The 22,870-nt window shown below is 34.8% G+C and overlaps 1 protein-coding gene across 3 annotated transcripts; it reads left to right on the top strand.

Annotated features, from left to right (window-relative positions):
• The first annotated feature begins 606 nt into the window (after positions 1-606).
• Positions 607-21,252, top strand: UBA3 (ubiquitin like modifier activating enzyme 3). Of its 3 annotated transcripts, XM_069473788.1 has the most exons (18): positions 615-646; positions 832-873; positions 2,695-2,815; positions 4,137-4,217; positions 7,727-7,809; positions 10,446-10,526; positions 12,981-13,024; positions 13,568-13,632; positions 13,943-14,098; positions 14,798-14,900; positions 15,041-15,154; positions 18,617-18,670; positions 19,147-19,183; positions 19,268-19,349; positions 19,697-19,797; positions 19,920-19,983; positions 20,076-20,130; positions 20,455-21,252. In XM_069473788.1, exons 1-18 carry the CDS (start codon positions 627-629, stop codon positions 20,541-20,543), a joined length of 1,392 nt encoding a protein of 463 aa, XP_069329889.1. In that variant the 5' UTR covers positions 615-626; the 3' UTR covers positions 20,544-21,252. The 3 variants fall into 3 exon arrangements, with proteins under 3 accessions (XP_069329891.1, XP_069329889.1, XP_069329890.1); XM_069473789.1 differs by lacking the exon at positions 832-873; XM_069473790.1 differs by lacking the exons at positions 832-873; positions 4,137-4,217 and having other exon boundaries at positions 607-646.
• Positions 21,253-22,870: the final 1,618 nt, after the last annotated feature.

Raw genomic sequence — 22,870 nt, 5'->3', positions numbered from 1 at the left:
CGATTTATCTTTAGGCACTAGGATTATGTGTTCTAAATTATTCTTTAGTTATTTTTTTCTTTATACTTTTCTTCTATGGTTTTCAATTTAATTCCATTTCCACTGAATTTACCTGACAGAATGATGTGACACTAAAACATTAGTGTTGATTTTCACAAAGAAAACAATTTCTCCACCCAACCCCTTTGAACTGATTTAGATAAATTTATTCTTACAGTGCGTACCTACAAAGGCAAAGATTTTTGGAACCGTTCTGAAAAGTAGAAAGTGAAAATTCTCCTGATGATTTATTTGCCCCAGAGAAAATCTCTGGCATAGGGGTGGTTCTTCCCGGAGGTTTTTCATAGAATACACCATCATTTTATGTAATTATTTATTGACATATAAATTGTATAAACACATAATGTATTAGTCTACATTTTCACGCTGCGTAAAAACATAATACACGGTATAAGATTTGTCAAATTAGGTGTAGCTATTTAAGATTCTAATTACAGAGGAGAAAGGCTTTAAAGCCCAAAGGAGAAGCCACGCATAGGCCCCGCCCCTCATTTCCCCGCCGGCCCCGCCCCCTCCCCGCCGGCCCCGCCCGCCGTGAGGGAACCTGGGAAGAGGCGGGGAACAATATGGCGGATGGCGAGGAGCCGTAAGTACCGGGGCCCTGAAGGCGCGCCGGGCTGGGCTGGGTTGTGAGAGAGCGCGGCGGTGGGCGGTTGCCGCCGCCACCCGGGATCCCCGACCCCCCCGCCCCGTCCCCTCGCCCCCCATCCCCTCGCGGCGCCCAGTGTGTAGCGTGATGCTGACCCTTCTTTTATTCTCTCTTTCTTTTAGGGAGAAGAAAAGAAGGAGAATAGAGGAGCTGCTGGCTGAGAAGTTAGTGCTGCCGGGAGGCCGGGGCCCTCTCCGGGGACCCCCGCCTCCCCCCACCCCAGGCCTAGGGGACCAGCCGCAGCGGGCCCGGGGGGCTGGGAGGGGGGCACCCGGAGCGCAGGCCGCGCGGCCCCATCCCCTGACCCCCGTCCCGCAGCCCTGGGGACCCGGCAGTCCGCTCCTGCTCTGTGCCCCCTGCAGGCTTCGTGGTCGGGCTGCACTGCCCCAGGTCTTGCAGGGGCCCGCCAGGGTGCCTGATGTAAAGGTCTTGCGGAAGGACCCTTGTGCCCCCCCTTTTTCTCCATCCCAAATTGTCAGGGCGGTGACCTTGTGAAAAGGGAATACACCTTAAACACACACGAAACGGACACATGGTTTTTTTGGGGGGGCCTTTCGTAAACACCGAGACAGTGGTACTAATTGCAAACTTTTAATGAGAACTCTGTGGCAGGTATTGTACTAAGCACTTCAATCATTTCTGCAAAATAATCGGCTCTTAAAGGAGGATGTTGACTCCAAACAACTTTCTTTCCCCATTTACTACACACCCTGTTTCTTATCAGATGCTTAGTTTTGTGCTGGTGAGACAGATTTAAACAGTGTTTTAAAACTTGGCCAGTGCCACATAATTTCCTCTGCCCCCTCCCTGCGTGGGAGGATAAAAAAAAATACTCTTGCAGTGGGCGTGGTGAGTTCGTAATTTTTGTGTCAATTCCCAGTAGCACTGTTTTGGCTTTTAGGTAGCTCCCTCAGAAAGTTGAATTTCAACAGCAAGAGGTCTGGAAGACAAGTTTAGTTTCACTTCCTTCCCGCCTTTTATTTCCCTTCCACTTTTGCATAAAATGGCATAAAATGACAGTTAAAGTTTGAATGCTTACTATATGCCAAGTAAGGATTTTCTCTTTACTCTCATGACCTTAAGAAGTAGCTACAAACAACCTACAGATTAGGTTTATGGCTGTTAAGTAATATGCTCAAGGTCACAGTGCTATTAATTGTGGAAACCAAACCCAACTCTGACATCAAAACCTTTGGTCTTTGTTGCTAGACAATACTACTTGGTCCCTTTTGTAAAAATTGGATGTTACTAATGTATTTGCACCAAGTAGAAAATACATGCATTTTGTAGAGGAGTCCTACCTTATTCACTTGTATGTTCTAAAAGAGTTCTAGGTAGTAATGCCTGTCTGGCATAATTGTAATCTAAAATTTTTTTGTGTGTCTAGTGGCAACAAAAACCACCTCACAGTATTAAGAGATTCTTTTTTGAAAATTGTGACCTTTATTTCTTTCTGAGAAAAGTGTGTGAAAGTTCCTCTTACCAGAAATGATCTTTAAATCTCACCTTTCAAACTTGGAAAGGACACATAAGTAGTATTAAATTTGAAGTATCACAATTCTGAAAGTATGGCTTTTTTTTTTTCCTCCTTGAATCTGTTATTTCCTGATGCAAGTGTGTTGAAGGAACAGATTGGAGAAGTTTGCAGTAATCTTATGTAAATACCAATTGCAGAGAAGTCCACTTCTCACCCATATACCATTGTCCCAAGTTTGATCGTGGATTTCTTTAGGAACCAGAAACACGTAGACTGATTGATTTCATCAAATGGATGAAATGAAAATAAAAACCTGTTCAGTTCTTAACTTTAATCATATAATAAACAATAAAAAATTTGAAAGCATAAGCATAACCACATTGAATATTTCCCTTTTTATTTGAGCAGGTCTGATGTGGTTACCTTTTCATTTGGGAAAACCATGATAGTTGTAGGTGTGGCTTTTTCATACTGATCTTTGCAGCTGAATTTACTGTGTTCTGTGCAGAATGGCTGTTGATGGTGGGTGTGGGGACACTGGAGACTGGGAAGGTCGCTGGAACCATGTAAAGAAGTTCCTCGAGCGATCTGGACCCTTCACACACCCTGATTTCGAACCCAGCACTGAAGTGAGAAACGTTTATTTTTAAATAACTGTTTGTTAATAGTTGTATATTTCAACATAATAGAATGCTTCCTTTTTAATTTGCTCTTATAATGAAAATACTAATAAATTGTCTTGTGAGACTAAGTTATCTTGAAATATTAAATTGTATATTCACAACTGATTTTATTTGAATGACTAATGTTTGAGTCATTTTCATATTTCTCATGAAATATAAATTGAAAATTTTCAAGAGAAAAACTACTTCATTTAAAATTCTAAGTGATACTTAACATTCCAGCTTCAAATGATTTCTGAGACTCCCTTTTTGTAGTGCTGCTATGAAAAATTAATTTTGATAGAAATAAGGATGTACTTGTTTAAATTTTGAAATTTAGTTGAAATGAGCATCTTAGCATTGAATATAATTAATTACATGTTGGAAATTATGTTAGTGCTATAGAATACAGGCATAGAATTTTGGACTGATAGTGTCTGACTTAAAGCAAATATTTAATTATATATGACATATTTTTTATTACAAGGTAGGAGGAAATATTCTTTATAGTAAATCTTCATGTTGTTTTATGTTTATAAAGAGATACTATTTTGAAATAGAAATATTTGCTATTCCTAAAAATTAACGTGCAGACCTCTTGTGTTTGGCCCAGGGTCTCATCTGAATAACTTTCCCCCTTTAATGTTGGACAAAATTGATAGCATTAATTTTGCTTTTCTTTGAATGATACACCATATTTTCTTGTGCTTCTGAAGGTTTTTTTGCCTGATAATTTAAGATTGTTACTTCTGTTAAATGATTGTTTCAAGTTGTATTTCTGCTGACATGGTATTTTCTAAGAGTTTCATCTACTTTTCTTCCTGCCATCTCATGTTTTGTAAGTTTTGCTCACTGTATTCAAAAACAGCTGTTTTGTTCTTACCTTATTTTTTTTAGACCTTCAAGCACCTTTTGCAGTGCTTGGTCCTCTGTTTTTAAGATTTTAAAATTTTCTTTAGGAAGTCCGTTAAGTAACTGAATTTTATATCCTCTTTCAAAAAAAATAACTGGGGATAGTTTTTCTTATTAAAAATAGTCTTTTAATTTCATACCATAAAAGTCAGTTTAAAAACATTAAAATTGAAACTCTCTGGAATCATTAGGGTTTCAGAATTTCTGGTTCTACATAATTCATAAATTTAAAATAATTGATCAAATACAACGTCTGCTCTTTTTTCTTAATTGCATTTTTCATGGAAACATCAGAAACTATTTTAAGGTTTGTTTCTTTATTGATGGTCCTTATGGTTATCACCCAGCTTTTAATATGCCTTTCCATTCTTTACAGTCTCTCCAGTTCTTGTTAGATACATGTAAAGTTCTAGTCATTGGAGCTGGCGGCTTAGGATGTGAGCTCCTGAAAAATCTGGTAATATATATGTTTATATATAAAATATGTATATTTTTCTTCTTTGTGATAAGTAAACCTTGCTTTTCAGTCATACTAGGAAATTTCTTTACTGGGATTTTTAACCTTTTAAATTTTTGTTAGATAAATTTAGCAGATCAAATTCCAGACAGTAATGAAAATGATGGTATCACTTTGGAACTTTTTAAACGCCAAAGTTCTTAACTATAAAGTCATTGATAGAATTTCTTATTTCCATTTTCTTCTCTGCTTTTTACCAAACAAATCTTGGTGCTTCCTCTTAGAAAGCACTCATTAACTTCAGTGCAGTAAATAACAAAACTAGTAATTCATATTTTAATGTGTAGTTTCAAATAATTTATTCTTTTGCTTCACCAAATAACCCATCAAAGTTATAAGGCATTGTCCCATTTTAGATAGAGGGGAGACATTGAGATGCAGAAATATTAACTGATTTGCTCAAGTTTTCCTGGATTATAGTGACGTCCTTTGAATCTAATCGAGGTCATCCGTTCTTAGTGAAGTGTTCTTTTTCAGTGAACCGTTAGGTTATTAGTTGACCTAATGAGACGGTAATTTTTTATGACCATACAACAGTAGACTTATAAGACTTGGGAAAGCTAAACCTTTAGTGAAGCTGTTTCCATGTATTGTTTGGAAATTCATAATTAAATTAATTTAAATTTAATTAATTGGTTTCATTGACTTTTTATAACCACAAAGTAGCTGTTTATAGGTCTTTATGAGTTTATATAACAAAAATGAGCAGGGGAAGAATTGCTTTAGAGCCCCTTGTATACCAGGTTTCTCATTGCTGTATAGAAGAGTGGAAATGCTGGAGTAGGCACTGGTGAAGACCATGAAGCCCATCATGGTCTATTTAGGTCCTTTAGTTAGGCTATTTAGGCTGTTTACCAGTCAAGAGGGTTAAAGTTTAAATATAAATATAGGCACATTAATTTTGTTAGGAAACACTAACGTCACTCAAGTCAAGTTACAAAAACATAAATATGCTTCACTGTATTTAGTGCTATGCTAGGTTCTGTGAGAGTTGTACGTCATCAGGGTCTCTGTCTTTAAAGAATTTGAAGTTACATTGGGGATACAAGTCTCACACAGAATAAATAGTAGTATGTATAATATACTCTGTGGTGGGGTGCCAAAGTGGCAGTACCTTGTCAGACATAAATACTCTAGCAGTGTGAGAACCAAAGACTTACAGAAGGGAAGGGTTTATGGAGGATGGCAGTGGTTTTTGTTAGTTATTATGTATGTACAAGTTCCCTAAAGCTTAACTTTCTCCATTTTGAAGCAATTATTTGCAAATGTATACGAATTTTAAATGTAAGTAATTGAAGATCAGATCTGAGGATTTATCATCAAGCAACTCAATGAGTGGCCTTGTTATTTATTTATTGCATTATAACAACCCTTTATACAAAAAAACTAAGGTTTTTCAATTTTACTACTTATTACTTTGCTTATTTCACATATAAGCACAAGGAGAGATGGAAGATAGGTGGCCTGATGGGAAGGGAAAGTGTTTCCAAAAATATGCTATTTGAGTCCGGAGGAGAGTAAATGAGACATAGAGATATTTGGAGGAAGAATAGTCTAGTCAGAGAGAATTGCAGGTACAAAAGCTGTGAAGTGGGTGCATGCCTGTTTGTTCAAGGACAACAAAGACCTAAAGCAGAAGCTAAAGCAGAAGTGGGTAAGGGGGAGCATTTTTGGAGAGGATATCAGAGAGGTAGTGGGAGATGAAGGGGCTTGGAGTGACTATCACAAGAGGCCTTGGAAGCTACTGTAAGAAACTCTGGTTTTTACTCTGAGTCAGGAAGTCATTGGAGAGATTTATGCAACGAGTGACTTGGTTGATTTCTTTTAACCCAGATCACTGAGACTGATACTTTGACAATAGACAAAAAGAAGAGCAGGGAGAGAAAGCAGAGAGACCAGTGAGAAGATTGTTACAGTCCTCTAGACAGGAGATGACAGAGACGATATGAACAGGGTGGTAGCATTGGAGGTGGTGAGAAGTGGTCAGATTGCAGATATATTTTGAAGATGAAATCAACAGGGTTAGCTAATGGATTTGGTCTGTGTTGTGAGAGAAAGAACGGAATCTAGGATGACCTAACAAGGTTTTGCCCTGAGCAACTGGAAGGATGGAGTTACTGAAGTGAGGAACACAGGGAAAAGAGCAGATTTGGTGGTGGTGGTAAGCAAGGATGATCAAGTTTAGTTTTAGAACTGTTAAGTCTGAGATGTGTGTTAGATGGTCTGTTTTTAGCTTATAAGATTGCCTGAGATCAGCAGAAACAAGCACAAGGGCACTCTAAATTCTGGCCAGCAAAGTAGGAGAAAAAATGAATGAACTGGAAATCAATTTTTTAAAAGTTTTCAAATTCTCATGAGTGTGATGACCAAGTGAAGAATGTGTTTTAAGGTGAAGTAGTGATCTACCTGCCAAATACCTCAGAAGGGTAAGGTCAGATAGATTGAGGATTGGTCATTGGAGTTAGCAGCACAGAGGTTATTGGTGACCTTGACAAGTACAGCTTTGGAGTGGTGGGGCGAGAGCTTGTTTGGAAAATGCTCAGAGAGGAATTTGAGAGCACAAGTATGACAACTCTTGAGGATCTCTTGCTATAAGGGGTGTGGTAGAAAAATGGGGAAATTATTGTTAAGTGATTTGATCATTTAAGTAAACTGAACAAGACCAGAAAAGCATAATTAGTTATTGAGACTTAATTTTTTCAGTCTTTTGCTTCTACTGGTAAATTTGAGTGTGGTTATACTGTTAGAATGTGTGGCAATATTATTGAAACCCAGCAGGTTTTGTGTTTTTTTTTTGCTTTTCCTTTTTTAAATTGCTTGCTCTTGACTCAGTACTTCTGAGACATTCCTTTTATGTGAGCAGTATACATATGTGTGTTTTTATAATATATGTCTTATAATAATCACCATTTCTGAATTGTGGCATGTTTAATGTTAAGTAAAGTAAGATAAAGCTTGTAGAAATGGCTTTTAACACTATTTTGAAAAAAGAATAGCAAGTAAACTAGTAAGACTGATAAAATGAAAGTATCCATCAATAGCAGCAAAGCAACGAACTTTACAAATGTGTTGATGGAATTTTCTATATATATATATATGTATGTGTGTGTGTGTGTATATAAATAACTGTAATCTGTAGGAATTTTGACTTTCTTTTCTTTTTTTTTTTTTTGGTTATAGACTATTTAAAGCTCAGTGTTTATACATTTTGGAAGGCGGCTGTGCTCACTACTGTACCACCAATGCTGCTCGCTGCTCGTGTTTATACATTTTGGACCTTTCTAAGAACCCTGAATTTTATATACCTTTCAAGACTTTTTAGCCATTGAATACAATTATGCAGCATTTATTACTGAGAACTTGTAGGCTTAGGACTGCATTGAAAACAAATCTTTAATTATCAAATGTGAGGAAACTTCTGCTTAATTGAATTGTTTTTATTCTGACAGGCATTGTCTGGTTTTCGACAGATTCATGTTATAGACATGGACACTATAGATGTTTCCAATCTAAATAGGCAGTTTTTATTTAGGTAAGTGTTAATATTTTAGTTTTTTTTTTTTTTTAACTCTGATAATCATTTGAACTTGAGTACATTGCAGTTTAATATTTTTAAAAAACTGACAGCTTCTGTGAAGTGGGAAGTGTGTGAAGTAATTATAAAATAAATTAAAAACAAAAACAAAAAACTACTGAGAGGATAGTACTAATATAAAAAAAAAAAACACCCCAAATTACTACTCCCATTTTAGGTAAAACTTTGCAAGAAAATTTTGGGCATTCTGGTGATAGTAGTTTTGTAAGCAGATTTATGTTTTTGTTTTTTCAAAGAAACCTGCTTCCAGAAATTTATGTGATGCTTAGGAACATCCTCAGAGTAATTGTGCCCTGAAGATAGGAAAGAGCATAGCTCTTTTCCTCCAATTGATTTTGAAAGAGAATAGTAGCTGTATCAGGCCCTAGTGGGATAGATTGGTGGAGACTTGTGAGCCGAGGTTTGAATGGTGACTCTGGAGCAATGAAGTTGTGAAGGAGTTTGAACTTTTTATACAAGGAGAAAGAAAATGGAGAGTTATGGAGAGAAAACCTATGACCCATCCAGATGAAACAGAGGGATAATTACCATAGACATCCACGAAATACAGAAAGCATCAAGGAATGGTTTGTTAGAGATGACTTTAAAAGCTGGAAGTGGACCATATATGCAGACTTGAGGAAAGATTCATTCATGAATTTAATATATAGTATTTAGGGATTTGAGTGGCTTAGATAAAATTATCTATTTGTTAGTTAAAGAATATAGATAGAGATAATAGACCTTTTTCTTCTCTCTCTAGTTATTAGGGTACTGGCAGAAAGTGCTCATATAGTCCTGGGTATGCGGGATAAGATTGAGTTAGCAGAAAAGGTAACATTAAAAGTTTTGAACAGGCCCAAAACCTCCATTTTATCTTTGTGTAAGTTCATAAAGAGACTGAAGTATAGATCAAACTAAGTCAAGTTAATGAAGTGTTGTAATTACAATGTGACCTCTGTGTTTAGCTTTTATTTTTTAACCCTTGAAATTTCTCTTTATAGAAAAATTTGTGGGCCATTTCTAGTCTGACCAATTTTGAGTGTGTGAATGTTCTGAAAAATATACCACTGAATTGATTCATTACTGATAACAAGCCATGCCGTTTAATTTGTGGTTAAATGGTTAAAGATGAGTGTTTATAATGTACTAAAGCACTTTCTAAACTATATCTGTATTGTCTTGTTTAATCTCAGAGCAACCCTCAGGGTAGATACTTATTTTCAAGATTAAGTAATTTGGACAAAGTGTCCTTCAAGGATGGTGTTTATGAAAGGCCGTTTTGTTTAAGGTGTAGCCTTAGGTGGAACAATCTGATCCCCTAATCCTGGAATGGTAAATTAGCAGTCCACAGAAACCGTCTAGTTCTTTTGTTTGGGATCTACTGTGAAAACATATGAACTACATAAAAGACTCTTGGAAGTCTGCTTTATCCCCTTTACATACCTAAGGAGATGTCTGTGTGCAGAGTAGTTGAATGCAATACTGAAAGCAGGTTCTCCAATTTATAACAGGGCCTTTTTTTATACAAGTTAGGCCAAAGTGAGAATAAAACACTTATCCAAAAGTTTTGAGTCAAAAAAGAACCCTGATTTAATAGAAGAAAAATTGGCTTGTAAGAGTATTTTTCTTTGAAATTGCAGGTTTTTCCTAATAAGCACATTTGATTTGTTATTTTCATTTATTTTGAAAACATTTGCTGTGTGCTAGATATGAAGGAAAACAGTAAGAATATGGTCACTCTCTTCCAGGTGTTAATAGTCAAGTTTCTAGTAGGTGTAAGAGGCATGTGTTTAACAAAAAATATGTTATGGAAAAAGTAATCATGAAGCTCTTCCTGTGTCTACTTGAAGGAGTGATTTCTGTGAGAGGAGAATATAGAACTATTAGGAAAGAAAAATACCGTTTGTACTGAGATTGGAGGAGGGAATTCATGTCCTTTTCTATCTATATCTGTGGTTATTGTCTAGGAGTGACCTTTTGAGGCTTCATATTTGTAGCTTCTTGAACATATTGGTAACATTTGCAATTTTAGATAATGCCTTTAGAGTTATTCCCTCTTTAAAAACAGAGTTACAACTTCTTAAGGGACACAGAATTTACTACTTATTCACACACGGAAAGAAGAGGATAAATGAAGGTCCTTGCATCCCTTGAATGAATCTCATCGTGTATATTTCAGTCAAGACCTGCATAGTAACTTGCACTTTGAGGTTCTGAAGTTCAGGGTGGATACGTAGAAGGCTTTGGGACTGGGATAATTTTTTATACTGAGAAATGCCACAATGGCCAGTGGCCAGGAAACATGCCATTATTATGCTCTACCTAGGGATAAATTAACACTATTCAGATTTTCACTTAGGAAATACTTAGACTTATCTAATTTGGACCTTCAGAAAGGGTTGACATTTAAAGTTAAAGGACTATTTATCAAAAGTTATTACTGATAGAAAAATAAGTAAAAATGTTTCTTCTAAATATCCTGTAAATAAACTCACTGTGCATTTATTTTTACGTTTGAATGTAGTAATAAATTATGTAGATCATCTAGATTCATGTTATGAATGATAATTCAAATATAATTTTTCCTGTAGGCCTAAAGATGTCGGAAGACCTAAGGCTGAAGTTGCTGCAGAATTTCTAAATGACAGAGTTCCTAATTGCAATGTAGTTCCGTATCCTTTTGATGAAAAGAATTACTTATTTTTTAAAGCTTTTATTTTTTTCTTTGTTATAAAAAGAGATATTTTAACAGAGAATACAAATAAGAAGGAAAAAAAAACAGCAGCAGCAATAACCTTATTACTGAGATAATTGCTGATAACATTTTGCTTTATATTCTTCCAATCTTCTTGATGGTTATGTAAATGGTTTTTTTTGCCCTCATTTTAAAATTAAGCTTATATAGCTTATGTCATCGGCTACCTTTATTTTTCATTATTGCCCTTAATTTCACTATCAATTGCATATCTTCTTTACTAGACCGTAAGTTCCTAGGCTGGATCCAATTAATCATTGTCTCCTTACAGTAGCAGACAGAGTAGATTAGTATATTATTCGTAGATCAGTATATTGTTAGCCAAATGGAAGGTATGTCAGAGTAAATTTATTTTTACAGGAAATATGTTTTTTAAAAGAAGTATTTACACTTTTATTTTTGACTTTAGATCTGGAGAAGTTTTGATATTTTATAGAAAATCAAGAGATGAGATTTCTATGAAGGAAATCCCACAGAATACAAAATCAACATACAAAAATCAATTGTATTTCTATATACTAACAGTGAACTCATGGAAACTGAAATTTAAATACACAACGCCATTTATAACCACTCAAAAAAATAGTAAGGTGTATAAATCTAACAAGATTTGTGTAGAATATATACTGAAAACTACAAAATGCTGATGAAAGAAATCAAATATCTAAATAAAGAGAGATATTTTGTCTTCAAGTATTGGAAAATTCAATATAGTGAAGAAGTCACTTCTCCCCAAATTTGTATACTTGTATACCACCGTTTCTGTCAAAATCCCAGCAAAAATTTTTGTTGATATAGACAAGATTATTCTAAAATTTATATAGAAAGGCAGAGGAATACCTAAAACAGTTCTGAAAAAGAATGAAATAGGAGGAATCACCATCCAACTTCTAGACTTACTATATAGCTACAGTAATGAAGACTGTATGGTATTGTCAGAGGGATATACACAGATCAGTACAATAGAATAAGGGAGCCAGAAATGGCTCCTGTAAGTATGGCTAATTGATTTTTGACAAAGGTGCAAAAAAAGTTCAATAGAAGGATAGGCTCTTCAACAAATTGTTCTGGAGCAATTGGATATCCATATGTAAAAAGATGAATTGACCCAAGCTTCACATCTTATAAAAAATTAACTCAAAATGGATCATAGGTTTGAGTATAAAACTGTAAAACTTTAAAAGATAACACAGAAGATACTTGGGACCTAGGACTTGGTAGAAAATCCTTAGACCACATCAAAAACATGACCCATAAAAGGCTGAGTATGGTGGCATGCGCCTGTAGTCCCAGCTACTTGGGAGGCTGAGGTGGGAGGATCACTCAATCCCAGGGGTTCAAGGCTGCAGTGAGCTATGATTGCGCCTATAAACAGGCACTGCACTCCAGTTTGGGCAACATAGCAAGACCTTGTCTTGAAAAAAAAAATTTTTTTTAAGTAAAAAAGCATGACTCATAGAAGAAAAAAATTGCTAAATTGAACTTCATCAAAATTAAAAGCTTGCTCTGTGAAAGATCCTGTGAAGGGGATGAAAAGACAAACTACAGACTGGAGAAAATACATGTGAAGCAGCTGACAAAGTCATATCTAGAATATATAATAAAATGAACACTCAAAACTTAACGGTAAAAATTCAGTTAGAAAATGGACAAAAGACTTGAAGGACTATTTTACTAAAGAGAATAGCAAGAAGCCCACAAAAAGATGTTCAACATCATTCATTTATAAAATAGGGAGTTAAAAAAACAAGTTCAACAGCAATTTAAGACCACAGTGAGATATTATTACTCACTTATTAGACTAAAGTAAAAATAGTGGCAATGTCAAATGCTGGCAAAGATACAGAAAAACTGGATCACTCATACATTCTGATGGAAATATGAAATGGTATAGCCATCTAGAAAGGTGTTTGGCCATTTCTTAAAAATCTAAGCATACACTTAGATGACCCAGTAATTTCACTCCTGGGCATGTGCCCCAGAGAAATGAACACTTATGTCCACATAAAGAAACCCGTACACCAATTTTCGTAGCAGTTTTATTTGTAATAGCCAAAAATGCTTTCTTGGGGCTTATGGTTTTATATAAAAACTAAAAGTAGAAAGTATATCTTCTAACAGAGACATAAATATAATGATATGGGGGTTCAGGGATGAGAAAATCTAAGTAGTTGGGAGAGGAGTGGTAGAAAAAGAGTTTTGACAGAAAATAAGGTTGTGTTCATTTAGTCAGATTGCTTGAATTCCTGTGCTTTGAACATTGATTACTTATTTCTTGTTTTAAATGAACAGAGTTTGTTCCTTATGGCTTTGTTAAATTCATTTTAGAAATTAAAAACTTAGCAGCTTAAGTTCCTTTACTTGTATTCAGACATTTCAACAAGATTCAGGATTTTAATGACACTTTCTATCGACGTAAGTTATTCACTTGAAATTAAATTCTCACCACACTCTTACAACCTTTTAGTTGCTACCTAGTTGAAGATTGCTAGCTATTTTAAGCGTATTTCTTTGGTTGCTTTCCTATTTCACTGTTGGCTTTTCAGTAAGGTTGTTGACAGACTGAAAAGAGAATGCCACTGTTTTAGTTGATACCACTAGCTGCATTTTTCTATGCTGCTTGAGTAAGAATTACTCAAGGATTAGGAGCTCTAAGTGTGTGTATGTGTGTGTGATTATAAGTGCTTTTTTTTTGTTTCTAAGTGAATTTTTTTGTGCAGCTTTTTTTAATTAACAAATCTTTTTAGAGCAGTTTTAGGTTCACAGCAAAATTGAGTGGAAAAATTTTGAAATACTGAGTTCTCATAGAGTTTGCTATGTCCACAAACGCATAACCTTCCTCACTATCAACATCCTGTACCAGCGTGGTACATTTGTTGTAATTGATGAACCTACATTAAAACATCATTGTGCAATTGCATTTTTAAAAACTAAACTTACTTTTTTTTTTTCTTGTAGAATTTCATATTATTGTATGTGGACTGGACTCCATCATAGCCAGAAGATGGATAAATGGCATGCTGGTAAAGACTTTAGTGTTGTTATGTTTCCCTGAGGTTTTTTGCTGCTGTTCTTGATGTATCAAAAATTAGAACTGTCATTTGAATTTGACAAATCAGAATTTATTTAATTTTGTACTAAGTAGATGTACTTCACTGTTTATTGCCAGTCATTGGTTTTCAGGTGAGGCCACAAATTGTAATACTATAATCCCCTGATTTGGTACATTAGTACTCAATAGCACAACTGACTCATAGAATTACTTGAAAGCATGCTCCTTTTAAAAAATTCTTATCTCCTTCTCCTTTTAAACCCTTCAAATTATTTTCCTAGATATCCCTTCTGAATTATGAAGATGGTGTGTTAGATCCAAGCTCCATTGTACCTTTGATAGATGGGGGGACGGAAGGTTTTAAAGGAAATGCCCGGGTGATTCTGCCTGGAATGACTGCTTGCGTTGAATGCACTCTAGAACTTTATCCACCACAGGTAATTAAAAAAACCCCTAAATTTATTTTATAGTATCTCAGAATGAAATTAGGGAAGAATTAGTAAGTCTAGTCAATATTTAGGATTTTTAATTAGGAGTAACTATATTTTAAAAGTTATGTTAAAAAGAAAGAGAATTTATTTACTACTACATTCCAGAAGAACTACTTGAGAAGAAAGATAATTTAAATGAGAAATTTTGCTTTATATGAACTGAATATCATGGTTCTGATACTATTCTGTTTTCATACTTCATTTGTGTTAATTTTTCATTTGGGGAGTAGGGATCAAGTATAATTACAAAGCTATATGTTGAGATAAACCTATAATCCATTTGATTTTCACCTATACTTGTTTCAGATTGTTTGATAAACTGTTTAGCACTTTTCTTCTCACCATGTAACAAAGCTTAAATGTATATACCTTATAATAGGGCAAGCCTATCTTTATGGGCAGATCAACCTAAGGGAAGTGATTCAGATGATCCCTATTAGTCTTAGGAGCATTATTAATGCTATACAATGTTTTGCTTATGTAAGTGTAGGGCTAAAGCAAATTATAAGAAACTGTTACAAACTATTTCTCTCTAGTAGAGTCAGTTAAAAAAATAAACTGTTACAAACTAGATCATAACTAGAAGTTACATGTTAAAATAATTCATCATTTAAAATTCACTAAAAAAGACAAACTTTGTTTTAGGTTAATTTTCCCATGTGCACCATTGCCTCTATGCCTAGGCTACCTGAACACTGTATTGAGTATGTAAGGATGTTGCAGTGGCCTAAGGAACAGCCTTTTGGAGGTAATAAACCTAATTTTATAATCCAGAGTTACATAAAATATATTTTTTTCTATTTTATTCCTTTGGATAATTTCATCACAAACAGAATGCTTTGTGATTACATAACATATTTTTGTCTTCTCCTTTTTTTTTTTAAACAGAAGGGGTTCCATTAGACGGAGATGATCCTGAACATATTCAGTGGATTTTCCAAAAATCTCTAGAGAGAGCATCACATTATAATATTAGGGGTGTTACATACAGACTCACTCAAGGTAACTTACTGAATTATCATCTTGAGATGATCCTTTTTTTTAGGGCTAGGGATGCTTCGGGGGGAATAATCAATAAATGATTTTAGGTAGTACCCTCTGTTTGAGGTTTAAAGGTACAATGGAATTAGTTACCAGATATCCCAAAGAAGGAGGGAACCAAGTTCAGTAGAATCCATACTACTACTTAGCTAGGGAGAATGTAATACAATCACTGCGTCTTATTTACTTAGGATTGGAAGAGGCCGTAAATCATCCCAAGTCAAACCATCCATTTATCTTTCTTTGAAGAGGAATTTATTACCTCTTGGGGACAGTCTTGTTTCACATTTGACAAGACTATTAGATAATTATTATATAAATTGAGCAGAAATCTTCATCTTTAGTTTGGTCTGAGTATTGTCCCAGTATCATATATAATCTAATTCCCTTTTGAGTAATAGTTTTTAACATATTGACAAGTGATCACATTGTCTCCAAATTTTTATCACTGCCATAAACCTCCCTGGGTCCTTTAACCTTTTGATATGTTGCGCAGCTTCAAGTCCTCATCATGTTGTTTTTCTCTAAGCATATTCCAGTCATCCATACTTCTCTTAACTGTCAAGGCCAGAATGTAGCATTCTGGGACTGGTCTTATTTTAGATCAGTGGTCTCCAACCTTTTTGACACCCCAGACCGATGTTGTGGAAGACAGTTTTCCCACGGAGGCCAGTGGGGAGGGAGGTTGCCGCCTCTGCTCCACTTCAGATCATCAGGCATTGGATTCTCATGAGCAGTGCAAGACCTGGATCCCTCCCATGTGCAGTCTGCAGTGGGGTTCGCGCTCCTGTGAGGGTCTGATATGGCTGCTGTGCAGAGGGGTGCAGGGCTGGGACAGTGATGTGAGTGATCAATCGCTTCATCAATTTTTTTTTTAATCCAAGTATAGGTACTTAGGAATTTATTCTTAAAATTTAATCTGTTCTCCTTTTATGTATATTCTGCCATCTTATCTGGTCTTTCCAGCTTCATTTCACCTGCTGTTTTGATAATCATATCCTTTATTTCTTTTCCAAATAATTGATTAAAATTTTTAACAAGACTGAACTATCTGAGAACAGGTATCTAAATCATACCTCTGGTCAGGCCCTTTTAGGTTTATCTCATTCTGTTAATCAGACCTTCTGGAGTACTTTATATTTTTTTATCTTGTTCACACGGGTGTGATGAAAGACCTTTCCAGATGCTCTGTTGGAGCGAAGATACAGTATCTTCCATGTTCCTCTGAGTTGCCAAGCTAGTCATACTCACTGAATGAGGTTAGTCGAACATGACTTGTCTCGGTGATAATCATGCTCAAACATAGTGATCAATGCTTCCAATCTATTTACAGTACATCCTTGCTAGACTTTTGCCCAAGATCATTACCAGGTTCACCAGAAAGAGCTTTGTCATTTTTTTAAAATTCTGCCATTTCTCTTCTATGATTATTTCCTTACATTTACTTACGTTCAAGTAATGTCATTTGAAAATTCCATTTGTACTTGCTCCTTGTTGCTCTCTGCACTACCCCTATGCTGACCTGCTTTGTGTTGCTTGAACACACCAAGCTCATTTGCACTACAGAGCTTTAAGTTCCTATGGCTGGAATGCTCATTCCTTGGATCCCCTCAAGGCCGGCTCCTTGTCCCTCAAGTATCTGATTAACTAAATTCCTGATCATCCAACCTAAAATGACTTCTGAGTCATTCACTAATTTACCTTTTTATAATTGCTCAGAGATAATTAATGGTAGCCTCATTTTCCTATGCAAAGAATATTTCACACCTGCACTATCATACATCCTTGTTCCAGGACCATTGCCATTACTGTTTACAAGTAAGGTCTTTCCTCAGGTCATTGCATGGCTGGGTCTTTCTCATGATTTAGGTTTCAGCTCAAATTTTCACCTCCCCAAGGAGGCCTTCCTTGACCATTCTTTGTAATGGACTGACCCCATCATTGTCACTCTAACACATACCTCATTTTATTTTCTTCATTGAACTCTTGCATATCTGATGTATTTACTTTTGTGTTATCACCCTCATCAAAATGAAAGCTTTATAAGGGCAGATGCTTTTCTTCACCACTACTATGTACAAGAACAGTGTCTGAGATATAGTACACATTTGGTAATTGTTAGAATTAACAAATGAATTGAGTTTGTCCTGATTGGGAACTATAAACTCATTTCAATATGTAGGTTTCATTCATCCTTCCATACCTTTTACCAGGGCTCTTCGTGTACTTTTCAGTCTGATGAATGAGGATCTTGACAGGGAGTGTAGAAGCAAAATTGGAAGTGAAGTAGCTTAAGCATATGCATTCTATGATTATTTTCCTTGCTCTCAGTATAACAGAAAAATCTCCTTTCTGCCCACTTCTACATTTTTAACCAGGGATTAAAGGGGGAGAGGAGAGAAAGAGGAGAGTCTTCATCATTTTGGCAATGCTCTTATTGGACAGTGTCTCTTCTTTATACACTGTGACCACCAGTTCCTCCTTTCAGTACACCTTGTTATATGTGGTTCACTGGAGAGCTTCCAGTTCAAGTATTATGAGGTTTAGCTCTTCTCTGTTTTCCCTTCTCTGAAACTACACAGAATCATATGATCAGAATCAACTTTTTAAAAAAGTTTTCAAACCTTCTTAACTTTCTTTCATTTCTTCTTAGATATTTGCCTTTTTTTTCCTGAAGCTTTTGAAACCTGCTTACATCTGGAGTCTTGGGAGCACATCTTGGGGTGCTCCTTCACACTCCCAAGATAATATGGCTGCTTTTTTCTGAAATTTTTGTCTTCTGAAATGAACAACTTGAAGATAGTTATAAAATGGAATATTTATTTGTACTTAAAAATAGTTTAAGGTGGGGCTTTGTTTATTCTTAATATGTGAATACTGATGTGAAAAACGTGGGGTTGAAACAGAGAACTATGTTTAGTATTTTGTGTAGCCGAGGTTGTAAGATAAAAGATGGTAAGGGGCAGTTTTTCCTTTTCCTGTGAATTTTTGTGGATCAAGTGGCCAAAACTATTACATGAGGAATAATTAGGTAACACTTAATCTTCATGATGTATGTGTTAAGAGTATGAACTTTGAGGCCTATCTGTGTTCATATACACCCCTACCACTTACTAGGTGTATAGCTATGGATAAGTTATTTCTCTTAGCCTCGTTTTCCTTACCTTTAAAAATCAGAGTAATAAGACTAACATAAGGCTGTTATGAAAATTAAAGTTTCTTATTTATTCTTCACACTATGCATGGAACACAATAAACACTCTAACTTGTTAGCTATTATTATTTTGTTCTTGTTTAACCTTTATATAAAGTTTACTTGAGAGAGTTTACTTTTCCTTGCTACTGTAACTTAATGATCATACTTTCTAATTTTACTGTTTTTTATAAGAAATGACCATGTTTTAATTGATATATTTTTTTTAGGGGTAGTAAAACGAATCATTCCTGCAGTAGCTTCCACAAATGCAGTCATTGCAGGTAAGGAAAAAAGGCCAGCACTTAAGTTTCTTTTCGTTCCTTTGGTTTTTGATTCAGTATCTAAATTGACATTTTTGTAGCTACTTGTATTCTAGGAATTCGATATCTTCTTGGTTGGGTTGTGTAATTAAGCTGTCCAAAAAACAACAAGCTATTGGTCTTTGTATATTTTTTATCTTACATTTATGTCTTAGGTAAAGTTCTCTGCAGTAAAGGGACATTTTAGTACCGCTTCTTTTTAATCAATATAGCAGGCTATTCATTACTCTGATAAAGAGAAAGAAAAACATGTAATGTTACTATTTTACTTGAATTACACAAAAGAAATATAAAATTTGTTACTTTCTCAGTTTCTAAAAATAATACGTATTTTTTAAATCAATAGCCATTGTAAATTTTTGTTCTGATTTATAACTGACTTTTTAAGTGTCTAATTTTCATTGAGTTAAAGCACCTTTATTTTCTCCCCCATTCAGCTGTGTGTGCCACTGAGGTTTTTAAAATAGCCACAAGGTAATGGGTTTCATTTGTATATGTATGCAAGTCCATATTTTGACCTGGCTCAATTATATAAAGATGAACATTTTTTCATTACAGTGCATACATTCCCCTTAATAATTACTTGGTATTCAATGATGTAGATGGGCTGTACACTTACACATTTGAAGCAGAGAGAAAGGTTAGTAGTATTAAACTAATGGAAACATTTTTGATCATGCATACTTTGATTTTTAAATATTAATTCTTGTTTAGAAATTTGGACAAAATTACCCACACCCTAAGTATTATTCTACCTTTAGAACCCTACTTATTGTATATCTATTGTTGTGTAGCCTGAAATAAATACTGTATAATAAAGTCATTTAGAAGAAATGGTCTATTGTAAAAAGCAGGTTTTAAAGCATAAAATTTTTTTCACAGGAAATATGCATGATTGTAAAATAACTTTATTTTCATTTCATTGTTTATGAAGAGACTAGTATTGGTGCATGTGCTGCTGTAATTTGTTGTGTTTTATGTATGTAGGAAAACTGCCCAGCTTGTAGCCAGCTTCCTCAAAATATTCAGTTTTCTCCATCAGCTAAACTACAGGAAGTTTTGGATTATCTAACCAATAGTGCTTCTCTGTAAGTGTCCTAGATTTACCTTATGTTGTTAAAATTATTTTTAATGATTTTAAAACTTTAAAAACAATAATTTCTTTTTATAAAAATGGTGTTTGATACTTTTTTCTCATGATTATATTTAGGCAAATGAAATCTCCAGCCATCACAGCCACATTAGAGGGAAGAAATAGAACACTTTACTTACAGGTGATCAACGATCATTTTTTATTTTTTTGGAAAATTATATTAGTTTAATTTCACTTTAATATGGCTTACATTAAAATAATTTTGTTTTCTAGTCAGTAACCTCTATTGAAGAACGAACAAGGCCAAATCTCTCAAAGACATTGAAAGGTATTTTAAATAAGTGTATTTACTAATAGTTTTCTTTTTTTTTCTTTTTTTGGTAAAAGTAATAAATGCTTGTTATAGATTTCCTCTTAATGTCTTTCTATGTGATCAGATCATAATTATATCTTTAGAAATTATAATAGAATTAATTGCTCTTTTAGCAACAATATTAAAATATCTCTTAAGAAATCAAATATTACCTTGGTCAAAGAGAACTGGATTTTGATGTTTATCTAGACCATACTACTCTATAATTTGTGTATGTGTGTACTGTTACCTGTTTTGTTGAGTTTTTTGCTAGGATTAATTATATTTTTTGTATTTTAGAATTGGGGCTTGTTGATGGACAAGAACTTGCAGTTGCTGATGTCACCACACCACAGACTGTGCTATTCAAACTTCATTTTACTTCTTAAGGAAAAGAAATCTAGATATAATAGAAAACTTATGGAAAAATATACTTCACGGATGCTAAGAAGTTTAATTGATGTCATTTTTAGCAGTAGTGTTGCTGGAATTAGACCTTTTTTATATAATGAACCACTGTTTTTTAACTTTATAACTTTCCCTTGAAGACAGAATTTTGGGGTTGGTGCTTGTAAGCATTTTCATTAATATACGGAAAGTGATGGCTGGAAAGAGAGATTATGAGAAAATGTATTGCTTCTTTTGGAGGAGGAGGCAAACACCCTCTTGTGTGTGAATTTTGTTATTATGGTCAAAGAATGCATTCCTCACCTTTCATTTGAGGCCCCACATATACGAAAGATGTCCCTTTAAAGAAAATAAGGAATTATGTTTTAAGTAACATTAAATATTACAGCCTGACATCTGGAGTATATTGAACATAGATTCTATCTTGATTTAATATTCATTTAATTGTGGTTGTCCAAATGAATATTAATTATTGCAAAGTTTATCTTGTCCACAATAACTTGTAAAATGGTGTTATAGCTGAATAGCTGAGCATGAAAATGGGAAATATTTTCATGTGTTTATTTGCAGTGCCATAGAGGCCAGTATGCACAATATTAAAGCCAAGACATGGCTGTTTAAAAATTTAATGTTTAAACATTTATCACTGATGCTTTTGCACTATTTATTAATAAAATCATATATTGTCTACTTTTGTCACTGAAATTTTTTAAAGTATTTAAAGGAAAATAAGTAGTTCCATAGTAATGTAGGAATCATTTTTAAATGTGTAGCAGAATTACATAACACTAAATTTTTATTGTACCTGAATTAATACTTTTGTTACAGTGGTTTTCACAGTAAAGATCTACTGGTTTAATTTAACTTGCTTTCACATCATAATGTAATGAAATGAAAATGCCTTTGTTTCTTCTAAATGACTAAGATGTAAAACAAAACTAAGCTCAACGACTAAAAAACTGGGTTCTAATATTTTAATATGAGAACATGTACATGTTTTCATTCTTTGTTTTTGACCTAGATGATAGTTTTCTATTCAAAAGCTCTGTGGTTACCTGTCACTGGATTAAGTTGCTACTTAATTATTCTTCCTAGCTCCATATTGATAAATACTTTAAGTATCATTATAAAAATATATGGGATAAATATATATGCTTTACCTAAAAAGTTACAGATTCAGCCTAAAAAAAAAAAATCCGAAATTTTTAAAAGTGCAGAAACTAACATTTAGCACTTCCTCTGTACAGGAGCTATAATAATTGTCAAAGTTGCCTTCTGAGAAGGTGACAATATCTCCATCTGAGAGCTAAATAAATAGTTTTAGAAGGTTTAGCTCATTTAGCCAAAGCCGTACAATTAGAAGTCTTGGAACCATAATTGTGCAGCTAATTCAAACCCTAATCTGCCCCAACTCTCCTTCTCAAACTACTTAGCTACTTAGTAGTTACTTAGTACTATTCATGTAAATTTACTACATTGTAAGAGTTTTAATATGCAAATTTTTACTATAGTTAGATAAAATTATTGGAAGGTGATCATAACTTAAGGGTTTCAAACTGACTTTAGAAGAAAAATAATTTTTTATGGCATAGTTCCTTGCATTGGGGTGAAATACTCACATGGGAGGCAGACATGTAAATAACCATAGCAGGAAGGGTGGAAGAAGATGAGTGGTGGGATCTGTGGCAAACTGAAGTGAGTGAAAATTATCTATCAAAAGGGGTGACAGGCCTGGCATGGTGGCTAATGCCTGTGATCCCAGCATGTTGGGAGGCCAAGGCAGGAGGATTGCTTGAGGCCAGGAGTTCAAAACCAGCCTGGGCAACATAGCGAAACTGTCTCTATAAAATATTTAAAAATTATCCAGGTGTGGTGGTGTGAACCTGTAGTCCTAGCAGCTACTTAGAAGGCTGAGCAGGAGAATCTCTTGAGCCCAGGAGTTCAAGTTGCAGTGAGCTATGATCATGCCACTGCATCTCCAGCCTGGGCAACAGAGCAAGACTCTGTCTCACCAAAAAATAAAAATAAAAAGGGAGGGGGACAACCACTCCAGCTGACTGTTCCCATGTTGGTACTCATTTTTCAAAGCAAATGGAAATCTGGATTTTTGTATGAAATCTGGCTTTTAAATGTTGGTAGAATTTTGTCTTTATTATTGGGGCCAATCCAAACATAGCTGCTGATTGGATTAGGAATGCCACCAATTTAAGATTTCTTCGTAAGGCCAAATGTTTAAAGAGAGTGCACACAGCAAAGGTTATATTTTAAGTAATGTGCACAATGCACATTGATAGGGTAATAGTTTTAG

Source organism: Eulemur rufifrons, chromosome 7 (genome assembly GCF_041146395.1).
Source record: "Eulemur rufifrons isolate Redbay chromosome 7, OSU_ERuf_1, whole genome shotgun sequence".
NCBI lineage: Eukaryota > Metazoa > Chordata > Mammalia > Primates > Lemuridae > Eulemur > Eulemur rufifrons.
The sequence above is the reverse complement of the archived record's forward strand: the minus strand, read 5'-3'. Positions and strand labels throughout refer to the sequence as shown.